Source organism: Pristiophorus japonicus, chromosome 1 (assembly GCF_044704955.1).
Source record: "Pristiophorus japonicus isolate sPriJap1 chromosome 1, sPriJap1.hap1, whole genome shotgun sequence".
Taxonomy (NCBI): Eukaryota; Metazoa; Chordata; class Chondrichthyes; family Pristiophoridae; genus Pristiophorus; species Pristiophorus japonicus.
In genome coordinates, this window is record NC_091977.1 from 15,672,435 (window position 1) to 15,694,390 (window position 21,956).

General features: G+C 48.9%; 1 protein-coding gene across 2 annotated transcripts in view; it reads left to right on the plus strand.

Annotated features, from left to right (window-relative positions):
* The window catches only part of sh3bp2 (SH3-domain binding protein 2), a 169,525-nt gene that overhangs the window by 55,845 nt on the left and 91,724 nt on the right, over positions 1-21,956 (plus strand). Inside the window, exon 1 of one of the 2 annotated variants that reach the window (XM_070877721.1) lies at positions 16,461-16,534. The exons of the other annotated variant lie outside the window; for it this stretch is intronic. Within the exon in view, the coding sequence (XP_070733822.1) occupies positions 16,518-16,534 (17 nt within the window). The 5' untranslated portion in view covers positions 16,461-16,517. Of the gene's footprint in view, positions 1-16,460; positions 16,535-21,956 lie in introns of those variants that run through there. 2 annotated transcript variants of the gene reach the window in all.

Here is a 21,956-nt window from a genome sequence, read left to right on the forward strand (position 1 = left end):
ATCTGTTATCTCCAAAGTGAAGTAGCCGCTATCTCTGTCTGTCAGACTGTGGTAATGTTTGCTTCGCAAAGCACCCACTCCCGGGACAAGTTCAAAAACACATGTCTGAGGCCAAATAAAGAATTGGTGTTCAACTTGATTAGAAAGAAAGAACCAACTTGCATTTATACAGCTCCTTTCAAGTCCCAAAATGTTTTACAGCCAATGAAGTGCTTTTGAAGCGTCATCACTGTTGTAATGTTTGAAACGGACACACAGCCAATTTGCGCACAGCAAGCTCCCACAAACAGCAATGTGATCTTTTTAAGTGATGTAGGTTGAAGAGTAAATATTATTCAGCACACCGGGGATAACTTCCTTTGTTGTTCTCCAAAATAGTGGCAGTGGGATCTTTTAGATGAGAAGGCAGACGAGGGCTTGGTTTAACGTCTCAGCTGAAAGACGACACCTCCGACAGTGCAGTGCCCCCTCAGCCTGGATTTTGTGCTCCAGACTCTGGCTGCTAAATGATATTACCGGCAGTGGTCCAGCACACAAGTTCATGGCACTGGGTGTAAACACTCCCTGCGTCACGGGGCGTGCTGGAGAGTAGCCGTGGAAAACCGACGCTTTTATAAAGCGAAAGCGCTTGCATTGTCTCAGCACCTGTCGTATCTCGTCCCACTGGGCCTCTCAGCCCTCGAAGTACAGCCACTGTTCCTTTGTGGGGCATATGTGGCGGCCAGCTTGCACAGCAGGATCCCACGAGCAGCGGGTGAGGCGAACGAACGGTTAATTTTTTTCTGGGCGGTTGAGCCAACAATGTTGATTAGAACACCTTCCTGCTCTTCTTGCTAAAACAGTATTATCACATTGCTGTTTGGTGGAGCTTGCTATGCGCAAATTGGTTGTGTGTGAGTTTCGCACATTGCAACAGTGACGACACTTCAAAAAAGTAGATTATCTGGTTGTCATGTATGTACTTTTGGGATCACTAGCCACTAGATGGCGTCACTGTCGGAGGCCATTGGGCTGCACGCACGTGTGTGCAGCCCAAGTATATTCTATGTTTCTAAAAGGCCAGCCACTTTGTATGTTCGTCATTTTGGGCCTTAATAAAGCAGAGCCAAGGTCAATACTCAGTTTAACAATTATCGCATACACAACACTGGTCATTATCGCATTGCTGTTTGTGGGAGCTTGCTGTGTGCAAATTGGCTGCCATGTTTCCTGCATTACAACAGTGACTGCACTCCAAAAGTACTTCATTGGCTGCAAAGCACTTTGAGATGTTCGATGGTCATGACAGGCGCTATAGAAATGCAAGTCTTTTTTTTTCCTTTTCCTTTAAATAGCGCCATTGGGTCTGTTACATATGCGTGAACTGGGTCTGAAGTGTTTGTCAGTGGAGCAGCACTCCCTCAGTACTGCACTGGGAGTGTCAGCCTGGAGTGGGACTTGAACCCCCACAACCTTCTGACTCCGAGGTGAGAGTGCTCCCCGCTGAGCCACGACTAACCCTAGTACACTTGCTGTGACCTCCCTTTCCCGCACTGGCCCGTCTCTCACTTCTCCTCCCCCACCCCCCCACCCCATCCAACAACTAAAGTCTACCGTTCTGCTCTGACTATCAAAATTTGTGTTCAAATGTCTTCAGGGGCATTGGTCTGAGCTTGAGCTCGTGATTTGGAGAAATACAACAACAACAACTTGTCTTTATACAGCGCCTTTTACATAGTAAAACATACCAAGGTGCTTCACGGGAGTATTATCAAACATAATTTGTCACCGAGTCACAAAAGAACGTAAGTATTGGGAGCAGGAGTAGGCAATTTTGCCCCTCGAGCCTGCTCCGCCATTTAATGAGATTATTGCTGATCATCGACCTCAACTCCACTTTCCCGCCCAATCCCCATATCCCTTGATTGCCCTAGACTCCAAAAATCTATCAGTCTCCGCCTTGAATATACTCCACGACTGAGCATCCACAGCCCTCTGGGGTAAATTCCCAAGATTCGCAACCCTCTGAGTGAAGAAATTCCTCCTCATCTCAGTCCAAACTGGCTGACCCCTTATGATCCCACATGAGATATTAGGACAAAAGAGGTAGGTGTTAAGGAGCATTATAAAGGAGCAGAGAGAGAGAGAGAGAGAGTAGCGGGTTGAGGAGAGAGTTCCAGAGCTTCTGGCTCAGGCAGCTGAAGGCACGGCCACCAATGGTGGAGCGATTATAATCGGGGATGCTCAGGAGGGCAGAATTGGAGGAACGCAGATATTTTGGAGTGTTGTAGGGTTGGAGATTACAGAACCTGGGGAGGGGGCGAGGCCATGGAAGGATTTGAATACGAGGATGAGAATTTTTAAATGGAGGCGTTGCTTAACTGGAAGCCAATGTAGGTCAGCGAGCACAGGGGTGATCGGTGAACGGGATTGGCGCGAGTTAGGACATGGGCGGCCGAGTTTTGGCTGAGCTCAGGTTTATGATGCAACACCGAAAGAGGCCAGTCCTTGTCCTGCCCACGAGCAAATAGTCCTAATTACATTTATCCACCATGTCCCCCCACCACCCCTCTATTCCTTTACCTCCCAATCCTTATCCACCTATCCAACCTGGTCTTCAATGTTAACTATATTTCTGCCTCAACCTTTAACCCGGGAAGTCCTACGACTAAAGAGTGTCAGCCTCGGCTTAGTGGGCAGCACCATTGCCTCTGAGTCACGTGGTTCTAGGATTAAGTCCCACTCCAGAGACGTTGAGACCATAGTCCAGGCTGAGGGAGTGCTGCACTGTCGAGGGTGCCGTTTTTTGGTTGAGACGTTAAACCGAGGCCCCGTCTGCTCTCTCGGATTCCATGGCCATTATTTTGGAGAAGAGCAGGGGAGCGCGCCCCGGCCGCCTGGTCAATATTTATCCCTCAACCGACACATCGATTATCTGGCCACTAGCACATTGTCTGTTTGTGGGAGCTTGCTGTGTGCAAACTGGCTGCTTCCTTTCCCAATTCATCCCTTCATAGGCCGTCCCTCGTATCGAGGATGACTTGCTTCCACCAAAAAAGGGAGGAGTTCACAGGTGTTTCAATGAAGGACCTGATATTCCAGGTCCCGAGCTACATGTTGAAGGGTGGAAGATGGATGTGCGTGGATTTTTTTTAACGTGTGGTGGCCGTTGCACACCAGCCACCACACGGACTTGACAGAGCTAGGTCTTGGTCCAGTGGCAAGGATTACCCAATACGACTGGAGACCAGCTCTCCTTTTCTACATTACACCAGTGACTGCACTTCAAAAGTATTTCATTGGTTGTCATGCACTTTGGGACGTCCTGAGGTTGTGGAAGGCACTATATAAATGCAAGTCACTTGCAGAGCAAATCGCTGCATACTCTGTTACTTGACTATTAACCAGCCCATAGCAAGATCAATGCTGCCTCTTCACTCCACCCCAACCCCCCCCTAAATTGATGCTAAACACAACACAATGCCAACAGTGGAGGAATACACTGAGTTCTGCGAGCAATAAAGACTCCTTATTCCCATTATTCCGCAGTGACTAACTCCGGTACTGAGATGAAGTCATCACCCATAGTGCGATCAGTGTGTCAGTGATCACTTCATCACTCCCCCTCACCCTCCGGGCTTCCACAGTCCCGGTGAGATGCCCGACTGCTCACTTCTGCTTTTATATTATAACACAGCGCACACATTTCCAGTTATAGTCTGAGGCTGCAGTATTGAATTCAGAAGTGCTAAATTTGTGAAAAAAAGGAAGTGCAGCTTCGGAAAATGTAGCCTCTTCTTTCAGAATTGTAGTAAAGAGGCCCGGCAACGATCAGTAATCGCTCAACTTCTCCAATGGGGAAGTCTTGCTTTCATTCAAAGTGAGTTCTCTGGTGACTGTACAGTCCAGTACAGAAATTACAGTCTCTGTCACAGGTGGGACAGACAGTCGTTGAAGGAGCCTGGTTTGCCGCACACTCCTTCCGCTGTCTGCGCTTGATTTCTGCATGCTCTCGGCGATGAGACTCGAGGTGCTCAGCGCCCTCCCGGATGCACTCCCTCCACTTAGGGCGGTCCTTGGCCAGGGACTCCCAGGTGTCGGTGGGGTTGTTGCATTTTTATCTAGGAGGCTTTGAGGGTGTCCTTGAAACGTTTCCTCTGCCCACCTGGGGCTCGCTTGCCGTGTAGGAGTTCCGAGTAGAGCGCTTGCTTTGGGAGTCTTGTGTCGGGCATGCGGACAATGTGGCCCGCCCAATGGAGCTGGTCGAGTGTGGTCAGTGCTTCGATGCTGGGGATGTTGGACTGGTCGAGAACACTGACGTTGGTGCATCTGTCCTCCCAGGGGATTTGCAGGATCTTGCGGAGACATCGTTGGTGGTATTTCTTCAGCGATTTGAGGTGTCTACTGTATATGGTCCGTGTCTCTGAGCCATACAGGAGGGCGGGTATCACTACAGCCCTGTAGACAATGAGCTTGGTGACAGATTTGAACACTCTCTTCCTCAGGCGGCGGAAGGCTGCGCTGGCGCACTGGAGGCGGTGTTGATGTCATCGTCAATGTCTGCCCTTGTTGCTAATAGCCTCCCGAGGTATGGGAAATGGTCCACGTTGTCCAGGGCCCCGCTGTAGATCTTGATGACTGGGGAGGGGCAGTGCTGTGTGGCGGGGTCAGGTTGGTGGAGGACCTTTGCCTTACGGAAGGCCCATGCTTTGGTACGCCTCGGTGAAGATGTCGACGATGACTTTGAGTTCAGCCTCTGAATGTGCGCAGCTGCAAGCATCGTCCGTGTACTGTAGCTCGACGACAGAGGATGGGACGGTCTTGCATCTGGCCTGGAGGTGACGATGGTTGAACAGGACATAATACTCCTGTGAAGCGCGTTGGGATGTTTTACTACATTAAAGGCGCTATATAAATACAAGTTGTTGTTGAATAGGTCTCTGTTGCTGTTATGTATGTAAACTTTACTAGTGTGTAAGACTTGCCACCAGGGGGTGCACCTGTTGGAGACCCAAGGGTCACCTGCACACCCTGGGCAGGCAGGTATAAAAGGCAGTCTGCCATGCTGCTTTCTCACTCTGGAGTTACATTAAAGCGACCAAGGTCACAACAGTTTGAGCTTACAGTATACAGTCTTATGGAGTTACTCTGAACATAACAGTTGCTGCTCCAACGGATAACCTGGTCTCTCCAGTGAAGAGCTGAGATTCACACACAGCAGGAAGCTGCGAGGATCCATCACCAGTCTGTGGTGGGCTGGCTGACCCCAGCTGGGGATGGGCAAGGGCGTCACCTTTGACCTCCGACTTGGTAAAGGAAAATTCGGCCATGGACTCAATTCCTCCCCATCTTTTAAAAAAAAAACTCCTCATCTCCCCCACCTGTTTTCTTTTTTGACGATCACCTTAAATCTGGCTCCTCTGGTTACCAACCCTCCCTGCCAGTGGTAACAGTTTCTCCCTATCTACTCCACCAAAACCCTTCATCATTTTTGAACACCTCTATTAAATCTGCCCCTGACTGGTTCTACTCCAAGGAAAACAGCCCCAGCTTCTCCAGCCTTTCCACATAGCAGAAATCCCTCATTGCTGCTACCAGTCCAGTAAATCTCTTCTGCACCCTCTCCAAGACCTTGATGTCCTCCCGAAAGTGTGGTTCCCAGAATTGGACACAATACTCCAGCTGAAGCCTAACCAGTGTTTTATAAAGCTTCAGCATAACCTCCTTGCTTTTGTACTCAAGTACTCTAATTATAAAGCCCAGGATTCCATATGCTTCTTTTTAAACAGCCTTCTCAATGTGTCCTGCCACCTTCAAAGATTTATTTATATCGGGTACATAATCTAGGCTGAGGGAGTGCTGCACTGTCGGAGGTGTGCCGTCTTTTGGATGAGACGTTAAACGGAGGCCCTGTTAGATGGATGCTACTTCAAGAGCAGGAGATAAAGAAAGACTTGCATTTATATAGCACCTTTCATGACTACCGGACATCTCAAAGAGCTTTACAGCCAATGAAGTACTTTTGGAGTGTAGTCATGTTTGTAATGTGGGAAACAGTTTGCACACAAGCAAGCTTCCACAAACTGCAGTGTGATAATGACCAGATAACCTGTTTTTCCTCTTGCTTTGATTGAGGGATAAATATTGGCCAGGACACCAGGGATAATTTCCTTGTTCTTCTTCGAAATAGTGCCATGGGATCTTTTACTTCCACTTGAGAAAGCAGACGGGGCTTCGGTTTAACGTCTCATCCGAAAGACAACACCTCCAACGGTGCAGCACTCCACTGGAGTGTCAACTTAGATTTTTTTTGTCCTCAAGTCTCTGGAGTGGGACTTGAACCCACAACCTTCTGACTCAGAGGCACAAGTGCTATCCACTGAGCCACAGTGACACTGAATGTCTGGCGCGTGCTGTTGGACAATGTCTATCCCTCAGCCAACATCACTAAAGAGCAGATTAACTGTTCATTTAGCTCACTGCTGACTTTGGAACCTTGCTGTGCACAGATGGGTCGATGTACTTTCCAACAGTGACAACACTTCAAACAGGAACTAGTTGGCTGCGAAGCACTTTGGGCCATGCTGAGAATGTGAAAAGTGTGTTATGAATGAAAGTTCTTTATTTGTCTCCTCCTGGTAGTAACATTTAAACATAGAAAATAGGAGCAGTAGTAGGCCATTCGGCCCTTCAAGCCTGCACCGCCATTCAATATGATCATGGCTGATCCTCTATCTCAACACCATATTCCCGCTTTCTCCCCATACCCCTTGATGCCTTTTGTTTCTAGAAATCTATCTATCTCCCTCTTAAATATATTCAGTGACTTGGCCTCCACAGCCTTCTGTGGTAGACAATTCCACAGGTTCACCACCCTCTGAGTGACAACATTTCTCCTCATCTCAGTCCTAAATTTTCTACTCCGTATCCTGAGACTGTGACCCCTTGTTCTAGACTTCCCAGCCAGGGGAAACATCCTCCCCACATCCAGTCTGTCCAACCCTGTCAGAATTTTCTACGTTTCAATGAGATCCCCTCTCATTCTTCTAAACTCTAAGGATTACAGGCCTAGTCGACCCAATCTCTCCTCATATGACAGTCCTGCCATCCCAGGAATCAGTCTGGTGAATCTTCGCTGCACTCCCTCTGTGGCAAGTATATCCTTCGTTAGGTAAGGAGACCAAAACTGCACACAATACTCCAGGTGCCGTCTCACCAAGGCCCTGTATAACTGTAGCAAGACATCCTTGCTCCTGTACTCAAATCCTCTTGCAATGAAGGCTAACAATGCTCTGTTGGTCTAGAATCACTCAACACATCAATAACCTATTATTGAGAAACTACGTTAAAACCTTGAAGACAAGAAAAACACGAATGATGCAAATGAGTAGTTGTAAAAACAAAAGCTGGGAGATTCAGCAGGTCCAACTCCAAAGTGAACATTTCAGGTGTGATCCTTCATTGGAAATATTACCTCATCTTTCTCCTTCAGATATGCACTTCCAGTAATGCAATCTATACTTTTTAATAGCATCCATTTGCCTTCCTAACTGCTTGCTGCACCTGCATGTTTGCTTTCAATGACTGGTGTACAAGGACAGCCAGGTCCCTCTGTACATCGGCACTTCCCAAGCTATCACCATTTAAATAATACTTTGTCTTTATGCTTTATGTAGCAGCAGAAGACTCGAGTGGAAACTGCAGCTGGGTGTTCCTGCGGCAGTGGTAGAGTAAAATCCCCTTCGACGGAACTTTCCCTGCACTATTTTTTTTTAGCTGGTTGATTGAAAGTGAGAGCGAAACCCCCTAAAGCTAGCAGCTTCTGTATTCCCATTGAGCAGGGTATGGGAGGATCGGGCAGTTACTGAGCGGGTGATTACACGGCGGTGGAGAGCTGGGGGGTGGGGAAGACAGTACCATTGTCAACTCTGCACACATTTGTGGAGGTTTCAACATATGACCTCCTGTCTCCTGGTCACACAGGCGTTTTATCCCATTCCAACAAGAACAACAATTTATATTTATATAAAGAAAGGCCATATGGGTTGAATTGAATCAAAGAACAAAAGAGGGGCGATCACACTACTGGGGGCGTACTATATTTGCAGATGACACAAAGATTAGTGGGAAAGCGGGTTGTGTAGAGGACACAGAGAGGCTGCAAAGAGATTTAGATCGGTTAAGCGAATGGGCTAAGGTTTGGCAGATGGAATACAATGTCGGAAAATGTGAGGTCGTCCACCTTGGGGGGGAAAAAAACAGTAAAAGGGAATATTATTTGAATGGGGAGAAATTACAACATGCTGTGTTGCAGAGGGACCTGGGGGTCCTTGTGCATGAATCCCAAAAAGTTAGTTTGCAGGTGCAGCAGGTATTCAGGAAGGCGAATGGAATGTTGGCCTTCATTGCGAGAGGGATGGAGTACAAAAGCAGGGAGGTCCTGCTGCAACTTGTATAGGGTATTGGTGAGGCCGCACCTGGAGTACTGCATGCAGTTTTGGTCACCTTACTTAAGGAAGAATATATTAGCTTTGGAGGGGGTACAGAGACGATTCACTAGGAGTTCAGAAGGATGAGGGGTGATCTTATAGAAACATTTAAAATAATGAAAGGGATAGACGAGATAGAGGCAGAGAGGTTGTTTCCACTGGTCGGGGAGACTAGAACTAGGGGGCACAGCCTCAAAATACGCAGGAGCCAATTTAAAACCGAGTTGAGAAGGAATTTCTTCTCCCAGAGGGTTGTGAATCTGTGGAATTCTCTGCCCAAGGAAGCAGTTGAGGCTAGCTCATTGAATGTATTCAAATCACAGATAGATAGATTTTTAACCAATAAGGGAATTAAGGGTTACGGAGAGCGGGCGGGTAAGTGGAGCTGATCAGCCGTGATCTGTTGAATGGTGGAGCAGGCTCAAGGGGCTAGATGGCCTACTCCTGTTCCTAATTCTTATATTCTTATAAACCCCGCAAACAGTCAGAGGGAGATGGATGAACAAAATGTGGGCAAATTGCTGCGAAGTGCAAAAACTTTCGAGCTGTAATAGTGGGGGATTTCAACTACCCTAACTGGGGGGGAAAAAAGCAGTGTTAATGGTACAGAGGGCGCGGAACTCCTAAAATGCATTCAGGAGAACTTCTTTAGCCAGTGTAGGGGCGGGTTCTGGACTGGGTTTTGGGGAATGAAGAGGGGCAGATGGAGAGGGTATCAGTGGGAGAGCATTTTGGTGCTAGTGATCATAATTCAGTAAGATTTAGGGTAGTTATAGAAAAAGATAAAGGTGGACCAGGAATAAAAGTTCTCAATTGGGGTAAAGCCAATTTTACTGAGCTGAGATGGGATTTGGCCAAAGTGGACTGGAAACGGCTACTTGATGGTAAATCAGTATCAGAACAGTGGGAGCCATTCAAGGAGGGGATCCTGAGGGTACAGAGCAAGTATGTTCCCTTAAAAAAAGGGTGGGGCTATCAAATCTAGAGCCCCCTGGATGTCAAGGGACATACAGGGTAAGATAAAGAAAAAAAGGGAAGCTAATGACAGATTCCGAGAACTCAATACTGCAGAAACTCTAGAGGAGTACAAGAAGTGCAGTGTGCAATTAAAAAAGTTATCAGGAAAGCAAAGAGAGAGCATGAAAGAATGTTGGCAAGTAAACTCAGGGAAAACCCAAAGATGTTTTATAAATACGTTAAGAACAAGAGGATAACTAGAGAAAGAGTGGGGCTTATTAGAGACTATAAAGGAAATCTGTTTGAATACTTTGCATCTGTTTTCACAAAAGAGAGGGACGATGCACTCATTGCAATGAGGGAGGAGGAGTGTGAAATATTAGATGAGATAAACATTGAGAGAGGATGTTTTAAGGGGCTTAGCAGCTTTAAAAGTGGATAAGTCCCAGACTGTTAAGAGAAGCAAAAGAGGAAATCACTGAGGCTCTGATCATAATTTTCCAATCCTTTCTGGCTACAGGTGTGGTGCCAGCAGACTGAAGGACTGCTAATGTTGTTGTACCTTTGTTTAAAAAGGGATAGACTGAGTAATTACAGGCCAGTCAGCCTAATCTTGGTGGTAGGATAACTATTGGAAAAAATCCTGAGGAACAGGATAAATCTTTATTTGGAAAGACACGGATTAATCAAGGACAGTCAGCATGGATTTGTTAAGGGAAGGTTGTGTCTGACTAACTTGATTGGATTTTTCGAGGAGGTAACCTGGAGGGTCGATGAGGGCATATGATGTAGTTTATATGGATTTTAGAAAAGCTTTTGATAAGGACCCATATGGCAGACTGGTCACGAAAGTAAAAGCACATGGAATACAGGGCAAAGTGGCAAGTTGGATCCAAAATTGTCTCAGGCAGGAAGCAAAGGGTAATGGTTGATGGGTGTTTTTGAGACTGGAAGGCTGTATCCAGTGGGGTTCCACAGGGTTCAGTGCTGGGTCCCCTGCTTTTTGTGATATACATCAATGACTTGGACTTGAATGTTGGGAGTATAATTAAAAAGTTTGCAGATGACACTAAAATAGGCTGTGTGGTTGATAATGAAGAAGAAAGCTGTGGACTACAGGAAGATAGCAATGTACTGGTCAGATGGGCAGAACAGTGGCAAAAGGAATTCAATCTGGATAAGTGTGAGGCAATGCATCTGGGGAGGTCTAACAAGGAAAGGGAATACACATTAAATGGTACAACACTGAGAAGTGTAGATGAACAAAGGGACCTTGGAGTGCAGGTCCACAGATCCCTGAAGTTAGCAGGCCAGGTAGATAAGGTGGTTAAGAAGGCATGTGCAATACTTGCCTTTATTAGCTGAGGCATAGAATACAAGAGCAAGGAGGTTATGCTTGAACTGTATAAAACACTGGTTAGGCCGCAGCTGGAGTACTGTGTGCATTCTGGTCACCACATTATAGGAAAGATGTGATTGCACTGGAAAGGGTGCAGAGGAGATTTACAAGAATGTTAATACAAAAGCAAAATACTGCGGATGCTGGAGTCTGGAATAAAAACAGAAAATGCTGGAAATCTCAGCGGGTCAGGCAGCATCTGTGGAGAGAAACAGAGTTAACTTTTCGGGTCGACGACCCTTTGTTAGAACCCTTGCCAGGACTGGAGAATTTTGGCTATGAGGAAAGATTGGAAATGCTGGGTCTGTTTTCTTTGGAACAGAGGCGGCTGAGGGGAGACCTGATTGAGGTGTATAAAATTATGAGGGGCTAGGAAGGACTTATTTTCCTTGGCAGAGGGGTCAACAACCAGGGGACATAGATTTAAGTAATTGGGGGCGGGGTGGTTTAGTGGAGATATGAGAGGGAATTTCTTCACCCGGGGTGTAATGGAGGTCTAGAACTCACTGCCTGAGAATGGTAGAGGCAGAAACCCTCACCACATTTAAAAAAAATACTTGGATGTGCACTTAAAGTGCTGTAACCTGCAGGTCTATGGACCAAGAGCTGGAAAGTGGGATTAGGCTGGATAGCTCTTGGTTGGCCGGCGCAGACACGATGGGCCGAAATGGCCTCCTTCCGTGCTATACTGCACAAGATAAAAATTCACGGGGTTGGGGGTAATATATTAGCATGGATAGAGGATTGGCTAACTAACAGAAAACAGAGAGTCGGGATAAATGGTTCATTCTCTGGTTGGCAATCAGTAACTAGTGGGGTGCCGCAGGGATCAGTGCTGGGACCCCAACTATTTACAATCTGTATTAACGACTTGGAAGAAGGGACTGAGTGTAACATAGCCCAAGTTTGCTGACAATACAAAGATGGGAGGAAAAGCAATGTGTGAGGAGGACACAAAATCTGTAAAAGGACATAGACAGGCTAAGTGAGTGGGCAAAAATTTGGCGGATGGAGTATAATGTTGGAAAATGTGAGGTCATGCACTTTGGCAGAAAAAAATCAAAGAGCAAGTTATTATTTAAATGGAGAAAGATTGCAAAGTGCTGCAGTACAGCGGGATCTGGGGGTACTTGTGCGTGAAACACAAAAGAATAGTATGCCTTTCTGATCACAGCAAGTGATCAGGAAGGCCAATGGTATCTTGGGCTTTATTGCAAAGGGGATGGAGTATAAAAGCAGGGAAGTCTTACTACAGCTATATAAGGTATTGGTGAGGCCACACCTGGAATACTGCGTGCAGTTTTAGTTTCCATATTTACGAAAGGATATACTTGCTGTGGAGGCAGTTCAGAGAAGGTTCACTAGGTTGATTCCGGGGATGAGGGGGTTGACTTATGAGGAAAGTTTGAGTAGGTTCGGCCTCTACTTATTGGAATTCAGAAGAATGAGAGGTGATCTTATGGAAATGTATAAGATTATGAGGGGGCTTGTCAAGGTGGATGCAGAGAGGATGTTTCCATTGATGGAGGAGACTAGAACTAGAGGGCCTGATCTTAGAATAAGTGGCCGCCCATTTAAGACTGAGATGAGGAGAAATTTCTTCTCTGAGGGTTGTAAATCTGTGGAATTTGCTGCCTCAGAGAGCTGTGGAAGCTGGGACATTGAATAAATTTAAGACAGAAATAGACAGTTTCTTAAACGATGATGGGTTATGAGGAGCGGGCAGGGAAGTGGAGCTGAGTCCATGATCGGATCAGCCATGATCGTATTAAATGGCGGAGCAGGCTCGAGGGGCCTTATGGCCTACTCCTGCTCCTATTTCTTATGTTCTTATGTAAATTTCTATGATTCTATAAAAGATGTGGATTTAAATAGTGCCTTTAACGGAGTAAAATGTTCCAGCGCGCTTCACAGGAGTATTTATAAAAAGAAGGTTTGACACCGAGTCACATAGAGCAGATGACCAAAAGCTTGGTCAAAAAGGTAGGTTTTGAGGAGCATCTTAAAGGAGGAGAGGGAGATGGAGGGGTTTAGGGAGGGAGTTCCGGAGATTAGGGCCTCAGCAGCTGAAGGCACGGCCACCGATGGTTGAGCGATTATAATCAGGGATGCTCAAGAGTCAAGAATTTGAGGAGTGTAGATATCTCGGGGGGGGGGGGGGGGTGAGGCTGGAGGAGATTAGAGATAGGGAGGGGCGAGGCCATGGAGGGATTTGAAAACACGGATGAGAATTTTAAAACCGAGGCGTTGCTTAACCGGGAGCCAATGTAGTTTAGTGAGCACAGGGATGATGGGTGATCGGGACTTGGTTTCCAGTATTTTTACAACAAATAAATTCAAGTGTTCAAAGAAAGTGAATAAAACGCACACATTTCTTTTAATACTCCTATTAAGTGTTAGCTCAATTTGCTTGACACAGCAATGGCAGCTGTGGCTCAGTGGGTAGCATATTTGCCTTTGAGTCAGAAGATTGTGGGTTCAAGTCCCACTCCAGGGGCTTGAGCACATAAATCTAGGCTGACACTGCAGTGCTGTACTGAGGGAGTGCTGCACTGTTGGAGGTGCCATCTTCTGGATGAGACATTGAATCAAGGCCCCGTCTGCCCCCTCAGGTAAAAGATCCCATGGCACTATTTCGAAGACGAGCAGGGGAGTTATCCCCAGTGTCCTGGTCAATATTTATCTCTCAATCAACATCACTAAAACAGATTATCTGGTCATTATCACATTGCTGATTGTGGGAGCTTGCTGTGTGCAAATTGGCTGCTGCATTTCCCACATTCATCATCATAGGTGGTTCCTCGAGCAAGGATGACTTGCTTCCACAAAAGTTCACAGATGTATCAATGAAGGACCCGATGTTCCAGTCCTGAACTCCAATTGAGGGGGTGGAAGATGCCTGTGCGTGGATTTTTTTAACGTGTGGTGACCGTTGCACATCAGCCACCACATGGGCTTGACAGAGCTAGGCCTTTATCCAGTGGCAAGGGTTAACCAGGATGACTGGAGACCTGCTCTGCTGCACGGACCTAGAGCGCACACATATCGCAGTGTGGGCAGGTCCATGCTGCCCCTGGGCCCTCAGCTGTTCTGGGCCCCATTACAACAGTGACTACACTCCAAAAGTACTTCATTGGCTGTAAAGTGCTTTGGGACAGTGGTTGTGAAAGGCGCTATATAAATGCAAGTCTTCTTTCTACGATTTATCTCCCGGGGTATTGCTTGCAGCAGTGTTCAGGAGATGAATTTTTAATTCCTCGAGACTCCAGGGCAATTCCTGGAGAGTTGGCAACCCAAGTTGGTTGGGGGGGGGTCGTGGGGCGTGGGCTAAGTGTTTAATCCGGATGCTCTGAGCATCAAGTGTGTGGGGCAGGCTCGATGGGACCAACTTTTCTTTTCCTGCCTATAAATTTCCTGTGTTAGTATTACTTCGCGATATTTCCCAACCAGTCCAAGTCTCGGCATTTAACCTCAATGCAAGCAATTATCCGAATTACAATAACCCGCCCTGTTCCGATATCCCTTTATACCCCGTTTCTCAGTCTAATCCAAGCTTTAACATTTGACGTCTTTTCTGCCTAATATAGTAATGTGAGACTTTGCGAGGACAATGGTCCATAGATCCAAGAGATTCAAAGTTGCTCATTCTCTGTTCTAGAATTTGATCAGATGGGACGTCTCCACAAATTGAGGCTTATGTTACATAAATCACTGCAGCAACTTTGATATTATCAAAGGACATTTCTTCAACAATAACCCACTATGGACTTCACTCTTATTTACCTTTAATATTTGTACTCATGTTTTGCCAGTTCTTTTATGCTTCGTAGATTCATTAAATAGTAATAAAAACATTTTTGTTACTTTAGCTTATGAAAGCAGTGTATTAAAAAACTAACTTTAACCATTTAAGTAGTTAAATGGAGGAAGGGTAATTGTTAACTTCTTCCCAACCCTGCATTCCTAGATTGTAGAAGTAGATGGTTAATTAAAACAATCCTCAGGGTGGGGGGTGGGGGGCGATTGGGGGGGGGGGGGGTGGATTTCTTTACTCAAAGAAATCTCGAGGTCGTGAAAGTTGCTATATAAATGCAAGTTCATTCTTTCTTTAGTGCCCTCTGGCCAGTCAGGGAGAGCCTATTGCGAGCATATGGGGAACGGTAGCCTCGTAGTTATAGAAAATAGGTGCAGGAGTAGTTATGTTATTGGATTAATAATCTGGAGACGTGAGTTCAAATCCCACCATGGCAGCTGGGGAATTTAAATTCAGTTAATTAAATAAATCTGGAATAAAAAGCTAGTGTGGGTAATGGTGACCATCAAACTAATGGATTGTTGTAAAAACCCATCTGGTTCACTAATGTCCTTTAGGGAAGGAAATCTGCCCTTACCCAGTCTGGCCTATGTGTGACTCCAGACCCACAGCAGTGTGGTTGACTCTGAAATGTCCGAGTGAGACACTCCGTTGTCCCAAACTGCTGCAAAGAAGAATTGTAACTTCTCGAGGGCACTTAGGGATGGGCAGTGACGCCCACATTCCCGTCAATGAATAATCTTCTTTCAAATTCTGTAACCGAGATGTGTGGAGTGGCTTACCTCCGTCTACAGGTGTGACGTCTGAAATCCGGAAACCTCGGGGCCGAGGCCATTCTGGATTCTGGGCATTTCCAGATTTCAGAACGTCTTTGCCTGGGCCGAGGGGGTGTCGGTCGGGCCGCCGGAGGTCGGGGGGGGGGGGGGGGGTAGGGTCGGTTGGTGGGGCCGAGGTGGGGGTCGGTCGGGCCGAGGTGGGGGGTGTTGGTTGGGCCAAGGCCGGGGTGGGTGGGGGGAGGTCGGTCGGTCGGGCTGGGTGGGGGGTGTTGGGCCAAGGCCGGGGTGGGGGCGGGGGGGGCGGGGGGAGGCCGGTCGGTCGGGCTGAGGCTGGGAGAGGTCGGTCAGGCCACCGGGGGTCGGGGGTGTCGGTCGGGCCAAGGTCAGACCGAGGCAGGGGGCTGTCGGGCAGCCAGAGGTCGGGGCGGGTCGGGCCGAGGCGGGGGAGTCTGGATTTCAGAACATTTTCCGGTTTCAGAACGACCCCGCCACGGATCGGTCCGGATTCCGGAACATTGCGGATTCTGGAATTCCGGATTTTGGACGTCGCACCTGAACTACGAAGCAGTCATTCCATCTTTTCAATTAATCTTGAAGTCCTGCTGTGAAAAGCAGAATTAATGATTCCGTTATAATAAAAACAGAAAATGCTGGAAACGCTTAGCAGGTCAGGCAGCGTCTGTGGAGAGAGAAACCGAGTTAACGTTTTAGGTCGACGACCCTTTGTCAGAACTCTGGGGAATTTTAAATCAGTTAATTAAATAAATCTGGAACAAAAAGCAAGTGTCAGTAACGGTGACCGTGAAACTACCGGCACGTCATTAAAAACCCATCTGGTTCACTAATGTCCTTTCGGGAAGGAAACCACCAGTTCTGATTTGCATCATTATCAGTCATTTGCTTTTGCAATGATCCAGGTTTGTTGTGTAATCCTGTATCTAATGTACCCTGTGGTACTTGTAATATCTTTATTAGGTTGGTGAGACGCTGATTTGACTATTGAAAGCATTACTCATTTCTCAGCAGTCTTTAGATCTGCCCCAATACCAACCAGTGCTGTTTGTTTCCTGCAGGGATTGAATGTGTTTCCTTATCCTCCAGTAATGGCCTCTCCAGACAGGTACATGCTCTGGTGTTCAACCTTACCGCGGTTACTTTATCAGGATTCTTCCAATTCATTCCTGGTGGAAGAAACCCTAGAGTGGAGGATTTGGGTTCAGTCAGAACTGCAGGGGAGCGCGTGGGGTCAGTCGCGGGGGGGGGGGGGGGTGTGGGGTCAGTCGAGGGGGGGGTCGTGTGGGGTCAGTCGGGGGGGGCTCATGTGGGGTCAGTCGGGGGGGGCTCGTGTGGGGTCAGTCGGGGGGGGCGTGTGGGGTCAGTTAGTGGGGGGGTCGTGTGGGGTCAGTCGGGGGGCGTGTGGGGTCAGTCGGGGGGGGCGTGTGGGGTCAGTCGGGGGGGGCGTGTGGGGTCAGTCGGGGGGGGCGTGTGGGGTCAGTCGGGGGGGGCGTGTGGGGTCAATCGGGGGGGGCGTGTGGGGTCAGTCGGTGGGGGGGCGTGTGGGGTCAGTCGGGGGGGGCACGTGTGGGGTCAGTCGGTGGGGGCATGTGGGGTCAGTCGGTGGGGGGGCGTGTGGGGTCAGTCGGGGGGGGCACGTGTGGGGTCAGTCGGGGGGGTCGTGTGGGGTCAGTCGGGGGGGGGCACGTGTGGGGTCAGTCGGGGGGGGGCACGTGTGGGGTCAGTCGGGGGGGGGCACGTGTGGGGTCAGTCGGGGGGGTCGTGTGGGGTCAGTCGGGGGGCGTGTGGGGTCAGTCGGGGGGGCACGTGTGGGGTCAGTCGGGGGGGGCATGTGTGGGGTCAGTCGGTGGGGAGCGTGTGGGGTCAGTCGTGGGGGTCATGTGGGGTCAGTCGGGGGGGGCGTGTGGGGTCAGTCGGGGGAGGGCGTGTGGGGTCAGTCGGGGGGGTCATGTGGGGTCAGTCGGGGGGGGGGTCGTGTGGGGTCAGTCGGGGGGGGGCGTGTGCGGTCAGTCAGTGGGGGGGTCGTGTGGGGTCAGTCGGGGGGGTCATGTGGGGTCAGTCGGGGGGGGGGGTCGTGTGGGGTCAGTCGGGGGGGGCTCGTGTGGGGTCAAGTCGGGGGGGGCGTGTGGGGTCAGTCGGGGGGGCTTGTGGGGTCAGTCGGGGGGGGGCGTGTGGGGTCAGTCGGGGGGGGCTCGTGTGGGGTCAGTCGGGGGGGGCGTGTGGGGTCAGTCGGGGGGGGCGTGTGGGGTCAGTCGGGGGGGGGGCGTGTGGGGTCAGTCGGGGGGGGCGTGTGCGGTCAGTCAGTGGGGGGGTCGTGTGGGGTCAGTCGGGGGGGTCATGTGGGGTCAGTCGGGGGGGGCGTGTGGGGTCAGTCGGGGGGGGCGTGTGGGGTCAGTCGGTGGGGGGGCGTGTGGGGTCAGTCGGGGGGGCACGTGTGGGGTCAGTCGGTGGGGGGGCGTGTGGGGTCAGTCGGGGGGGCACGTGTGGGGTCAGTCGGTGGGGGGGCGTGTGGGGTCAGTCGGGGGGGCATGTGGGGTCAGTCGGTGGGGGGGGCATATGGGGTCAGTCGGGGCGGGCACGTGTGGGGTCAGTCGGGGGGGGCACGTGTGGGGTCAGTCGGTGGGGGGGCGTGTGGGGTCAGTCGGGGGGGTGTGTGGGGTCAGTCGGGGGGTGGCGTGTGGGGTCAGTCGGTGGGGGCACGTGTGGGGTCAGTCGGGGGGGTGGCGTGTGGGGTCAGTCGGGGGGGTGACGTGTGGGGTCAGTCGGGGGGGGTGTGTGGGGTCAGTCGGGGGGGTGGCGTGTGGGGTCAGTCGGTGGGGGCACGTGTGGGGTCAGTCGGGGGGGGAATGTGTGGGGTCAGTTAGGGAAGTCAGGGGTCAGTCGGGGTTTGTCGGGGTCAGTGAGAGGTGGCGATGTTACTCTACTGGATGTGTTTAGTGTCGGCACCAAGTGGTGTCCATAAGTTGTCTCTGAATCGTTAAGCTGCTTTATTTCTAATTGGGTGATTGCACAGAACAACTGTTTCTTTCTCGTACCCGGAACTTGCATTAAATGTCGACTGTGGCTGACTGGGTAGCATCTTGTCTCTGAGTCAGAAGGTCATGGGTTCAAATCACATTTCTGAGCATAAAATCTAGGCTGTCACTCCCAGTGCAGTGCTGAGGGAGTGTTGCACTGTCGGAGGTGCCGTCTTTCGGATGAGACGTTAAACCGAGGTCCCGTCTGCTCTCTCAGGTGGGCGTAGATCTGGTTTTTCGCTGCCGCCCAAGGCCGCTCTATACCCCATGGCGTTGATTGAGTAGCTCAGAAGCAGTCAGCAATGCTATCGTGGATGGCCCCCGGTTTGCATTAGATTTGTACCAGCCCCAGTGTCAGCCATTCCAGTCTTTCAACAGCTGACTGTGCTGGACACAAACTGAATTTCTCACCCCCCCGCCCCCCCCCCCCCACACCAGACATACGTTTAGGGCAGTTCAACAGACAATGGTGGTCTTTCAGTAAATGCTGAGTTTAACACCTCTTCATCGAATCATAGAACAATACATAGAACAATACAGTGCAGAAGGAGGCCATTCAGCCCATCGTGCCTGTGCAGGCTCTTTGGTGGAGCTCTCTAAGTAATCCCTCTCCCCTGCTCTTCCCCCATTGCCGTGCAGATTTTTCCTTTTCAAGTTTTTACTCCAATCCCCCTTTGAAAGTTACTATTGAATCTGCTTCCACCGCCCTTTCAGGCAGTGCGTTACAGGTCATCATAACTCACTGTGGGCGGAAAAAATCCTCATTCCCCCCTCTGGTTCTTTTGCCAATCACCTTAAATCTGTGTCCTCTGGTTACATAAGAACATAAGAAATAGGAGCAGGAGTAGGCCATTTGGCCCCTCGAGCCTGCTCCGCCATTCACTAAGACCATGGCTGATCTGATCATGGACTCAGCTCCACTTCCCCGCCCACTCCCCATAACCCTTTACTCCCTTATCGCTCAAAAGTCTGTCTATCTCCGTCTTAAATATATTTAATGACCCAGCCTCCACAGCTCTCTGAGAGAAGAAATTCCTCCTCATCTCAGTTTTAAAATACCGACCCTTGTGCCACTGGAAACCGTTTCTGCTTATCCATTCTGTGGAAATGATTTTCAACACCTCTCTCAAAACTCTTCTGAACCTTCTCTGCTCTAAGATGCACAGCCCCAGCAGTTCTGGTCTCTCCACACAACTGAAGTCCCTCATCCCGGAAACCATTTTAATAAATCTCCTCTGCGTCCTCTCCAAGGCCTTCACATCCTTCCTAAAGTGCAGAGCCCAGAATTGGACACACTACTCCAGCTGAAGCCTAACCAGAGTTTTATAAAAGTTTAGCATAACTTCCTTGCTTTTGGCAATCTCTTCGATTAATAAGGCCAAGGATTCCATACACTTTTTTTTATCAGTTTTCTCATCGTGTCCCGCCACCTTCAAAGTCTTGTGTACATACACCCCCAGATTTCTCTGTCCCTGCACTCCCTTTAAAATTGTACCATTTTAGTTTATATTCTTCCTACCAGAATGTAACAATTCACACTATATTGTGTTAATTTTCATCTGCCATGTGCCTGCCCATTTCACCAGTCTGTCCTCCTGAAGTCTGATACTGTCATTCTCATTGTTTACTACATTTCCAAGTTTTGTGTCATCTGCAAACTTTGAAATTAAGCACTGTATACCCAAGTCCAGGTAATTAATGGCCCTGAAATTCCAGTTGGAGGCTTCTTTCGGACGAACGCCTCCGACCAGAGAATTTTTCCGAAAGTATCTGGTGGTCCGGGAGGAGCGTGGGATTCCGGTGGGGAGGCCTTCTCTTCCCGTGCTGTGAAGCGCGCTCCCGTCCTCCAGGTTCCCACGCAGAAGGTGCAGTCACGTGACTGCTCAGCCAATCAGGTACAGTGTTCCACAGCTTTCTCATTAATAGCAATGGGAACTCCACATCTACCAGTTCTCATTGCTATTAATGAGAAGAAAAAAACAAACACACTAAACCCCATAATAAAAAATAAAAAATACACCTCCCATCATTAAAATTAATTGAAATTAAAGTTAATAAATGTCTTAGAAAAAAAAATTCCGATTTATATATAAAAAAAATTTTTAATTATGGTTTAAAATAAACTTACCAGAGTGAGCAGGGTTTTTAACAATAAAATGTGTTGTTTTTTTAAATTTTATTTTATTATGTTTCTGTGTATTTTAAAACTCTTACACCTGTAACAGTAGGCTATGCGCCTGCTTTTGTCAGGCGCAAGAGTTTTCAGGACATCCGCTGGGCAAGATATGGGTAAATACTGCAATCTTGCCCGAGCGAATGTCCTGGCTGCCGAGATGTGGAGGATCTGTCAAGCTGAGCTTGACAGATCGGAAAAGCCGGTTTTCAGCGCATATGCTTTGTGCGCTGAAAAACGGCTTTTGCGATGCCTTCCACGGTCCTTACGGGATTTCTGGGCCAATATATATCCAAAAGAGCAGTGGTCCTAATACCGACCCCGATCACTACTGTATACTATCCCTCCAAACAGTGGTTCACCACTAGTCTCTGCCTTCTGTCCCTTAGCCATGGGCTCGCCCCTCCCTATCTCTGTAATCTCCTCCAGCTCCACAACCTCCCCCGAGATGTCTGCGCTCCTCTAATTCTGTTGTCCTGAGCATCCCTGATTATAATCACTCAACCCTCGATGGCCGTGCCTTCTCTTGTCTAGGCCCCAAGCTCTGGAAACTCCCTGCCTAAACCTCTCCGCCTCGCTACCTCTCTTTCCTCCTTCAAGATGCTCCTTAAAACCTACCTCTTTGACCAAGTGTTTGGTCACCTGCGCTAATTTCTACTTATGTGGCTTGGTGTCAGTTTTTTTAAATCTCGTAACAATCCTTGAAGCGTATTGGCATGTTTGACTACGTTAAAGGAGTCATATAAATACAAGTTGTTTTTGGCCAATTTTGTATCCACACTGCCCATGTCCCCTTTAATCCCGTTGGCTTCAATTTTGCCAATGGGTCTATTATGTGGCACTTTATCAAACGCCTTTTGAAAGTCCATATACACAGCATCAACCGCAGCACCCTCATCAACCATCTCCGTCAATTCATCAAAGACCAATTTAGAATTTAAATGGAAATTGCTGAGAGTTCCTGAGATGGAGGTCTGTGCAGGCACCAGATCGTGGATTCTCCCCTTCTGCTCTGTGCGGAGGATGTTTTTCAATCCCGCTGAGATCCCGTGCCTCCTGTGGATTTCCTCCCCCCACTCTCGCCTCCCCCCCCCCCCCCTCTCCCGATTTCAGGAAAAGATGTGTCACTTTTGTTTTTACAAAAATTCCACCACCTTTTAAAAGCATCCTTGCTGTCGGCTGCGGTGCTGCCTGTCTGGAATGAGGGACGATCGCTTGAGTGACCCGTGACCACCGCCCCAACGTGCTACTTGACACACTTGTACCATTGCTGTGGCTCAGTGGGTAGCACTCTCCATTGGAGGGAGCAGCTCGCGGCGGCCCGGCCCGGAAATCGG